Source organism: Chiloscyllium plagiosum, unplaced genomic scaffold, assembly GCF_004010195.1.
Source record: "Chiloscyllium plagiosum isolate BGI_BamShark_2017 unplaced genomic scaffold, ASM401019v2 scaf_5770, whole genome shotgun sequence".
Taxonomy (NCBI): Eukaryota; Metazoa; Chordata; class Chondrichthyes; order Orectolobiformes; family Hemiscylliidae; genus Chiloscyllium; species Chiloscyllium plagiosum.
The window spans coordinates 24,375-26,974 of NW_025213753.1; the positions used below are offsets into that span (position 1 = coordinate 24,375).

Sequence of the window (2,600 nt, forward strand, 5' to 3'; positions counted from 1 at the left end):
AGGGGAGGGGCTGAATGGCCTCCTGCTGTTCCCGTGCGACAGGCTGGAGGAGGGGAGGGGCTGAATGGCCTCCTGCTGTTCCTGTGTGACAGGCTGCAGGGGAGGGGCTGAATGGCCTCCTGCTGTTCCTGTGTGACAGGCTGGAGGAGGGGGGGAGGGGCTGAATGGCCTCCTGCTGTTCCCGTGCGACAGGCTGGAGGAGGGGAGGGGCTGAATGGCCTCCTGCTGTTCCTGTGTGACAGGCTGGAGGAGGGGAGGGGGCTGAATGGCCTCCTGCTGTTCCTGTGCGACAGGCTGGAGGAGGAGGGGAGGGGCTGAATGGCCTCCTGCTGTTCCCGTGCGACAGGCTGGAGGAGGGGAGGGGCTGAATAGCCTCCTGCTGTTCCTGTTTGTACTAAATTCCCAATGTTTTCAATGTCTCGTTCCGATGAAGGCGGTGCCCAGAAGTTCCCGCGGTGACCGAGGGGACAAGAGACAAAAGGAGAGCAGACTGTCAGAGTGAGGACCGCTCGACGGAGAGCTAGCAGGGGGCTTGATGGGACGAATGGCCTCTTCTGTTGCTGTAATATGGCAGTGACTGTTCAGGTTGGATCCCAGAGCACATTAATAAGCACAGATACAGTATGCTGTTCCTTACAAAGGTACTCCCCTTCAGTCGCATCTATCACTAATAATAGCAGGCTCTACCTTACAATCAGCATTGCTTCATGGACAGGATTAGACTGAAGGGTCTGTTTTCCCATGCTGTACATCTCTCTGACTCTATCTCTATGCAGTCAGCACGTCTCGAACCCAGACTGTGTGTTAATCCGCCATTTCACAACAATCTAAATAGTTTGCACTGTTAATAAACTTCTTAGTTAAAAATCACACAACACCAGGTTGTAGTCCAACAGGTTTAATTGGAAGCACACTAGCTTTCGGAGCGACGCTCCTTCATCAGGTGGTTGTGGAGGACACAATACTCACACAGAATTTATAGCAAACATTTACAGTGTGATGTAACTGAAATTGTCTGTTAAGCCTTTCACCTGTTAGAATACCGTGATAGTTTCACTTCTTTCATGTGTAAATCACAAAACGTTTTTTTTAAAGATTCGGAGATGCCGGTGTTGGACTGGGGTATACAAAGTTAAAAATCCCACAACACCAGGTAACAGTCCAACAGGTTTACTTGGAAGCACACTAGCTTTCGGAGCGACGCTCCAATAAACCTGTTGGACTATAACCTGGTGTTGTGTGACTTTTAACCCTTTTTTTAAAGTTGCATTCTCGGGTTCGCGGTTAACAATGGTGATAGCTAGACAATATGTTGAAGGTGTTAGCCCCCTGTGTTCTCTGTCTATGCCATGCTGTTTAGATTGATTCTAATCTAAAAAGTGAGATAACGGAGTTTTACATAAATTCATGCAGTTTTTGAGCTCCGAGATCTACAGGAATGTATGCAGTTTTTGAGCAAAGTGTACAAACTCACCACACAAGATACGTGTCAGCATGTGGGTCTTTGTCTGTCTGTCTGTGTGTGTCTGTCTGTCTGGGGTGGGGGTTGTGAGTGTGAGAACGTGTGTGTGTGTGTGTGTGTAGTGAGTGCAGAGTGTCTTAAGTCTGTGAGGGGGTGCATGTGTGGGAGTGTGTGTGTTCTGTGTGTACCTGTGTCCGTGTGTATGTGAGAGTGTGTGTGTGTGTGTGTAGGAATAAACTTGATGGTTATCTGTCTCGGCTGCAAACCCGGCAGCCGGGATAAATGTTAAGGGAGGTGCGGTGGCTCAGTGGTCAGCAATGCTGCCCCGCAGTGCCAAGGACCCAAGGTTTGATTCCACCCTCGGGTGACCGTCCGCGCGGAGTTGGCATTAACCCCTGAGGCCACCCCAGGAATGGGTTACCCCCTGCCTTCCCAGCGGGTGATTATATCGCGACGACTTGGATGTAACGTCCCTCCACAAGCAGGAGTGTGAGAACGAGAGGGTTGGAGAGACCTCACCAGATAGAGAGACTGGGGGACAATCATTAAACCCACCCACCCCCATCAAACACTCCCAGGGACAGGGACAGCACGGGGTTAGATACAGAGTAAAGCTCCCTCTACACTGTCCCCCCTTCAAACACTCCCAGGGACAGGGACAGCACGGAGTTAGATACAGAGTAAAGCTCCTTCTTCACTGTCCCACCCATCAAACACTCCCAGGGACAGGGAGAGCATGGGGTTAGATACAGAGTAAAGCTCCCTCTACACTGTCCCCACCCCATCACAGGGACAGGGACAGCATGGGGTTAGATACAGAGTAAAGCTCCCTCTACACTGTCCCCCCATCAAACACTCCCAGGGACAGGGACAGCACGGAGTTAGATACAGAGTAAAGCTCCCTCTACACTGTCCCACCCATCAAACACTCCCAGGGCGGTCTCCCTGAGGTCTGGGACCCAACATGTTCCTCTGTCACGTTGTACAGATATGGCCAGTCTGTCAGTGCACTGCCAGGGTGAGCTCTTGCTGTGTGGAACATCACCTTATTACGAGTGACCGTTGACTGTCACCCTGACACACACACGCTCCCTCACAATCCGCTGCTGCCTCTGACTGCAGGAATCCTCTCCCTTTC

At 51.5% G+C, this 2,600-nt stretch overlaps 1 protein-coding gene across 1 annotated transcript in view; it reads left to right on the plus strand.

Annotated features, from left to right (window-relative positions):
* Window positions 1-872, plus strand: part of si:ch211-63p21.2 (FH1/FH2 domain-containing protein 3) — a 5,498-nt gene extending 4,626 nt beyond the window's left edge. The window contains exon 3 of the mRNA XM_043686305.1: window positions 434-872. Coding sequence (XP_043542240.1) covers window positions 434-502 — 69 coding nt within the window. The 3' untranslated portion in view covers window positions 503-872. The remainder of the gene's footprint in view (window positions 1-433) is intronic.
* Window positions 873-2,600: the final 1,728 nt, after the last annotated feature.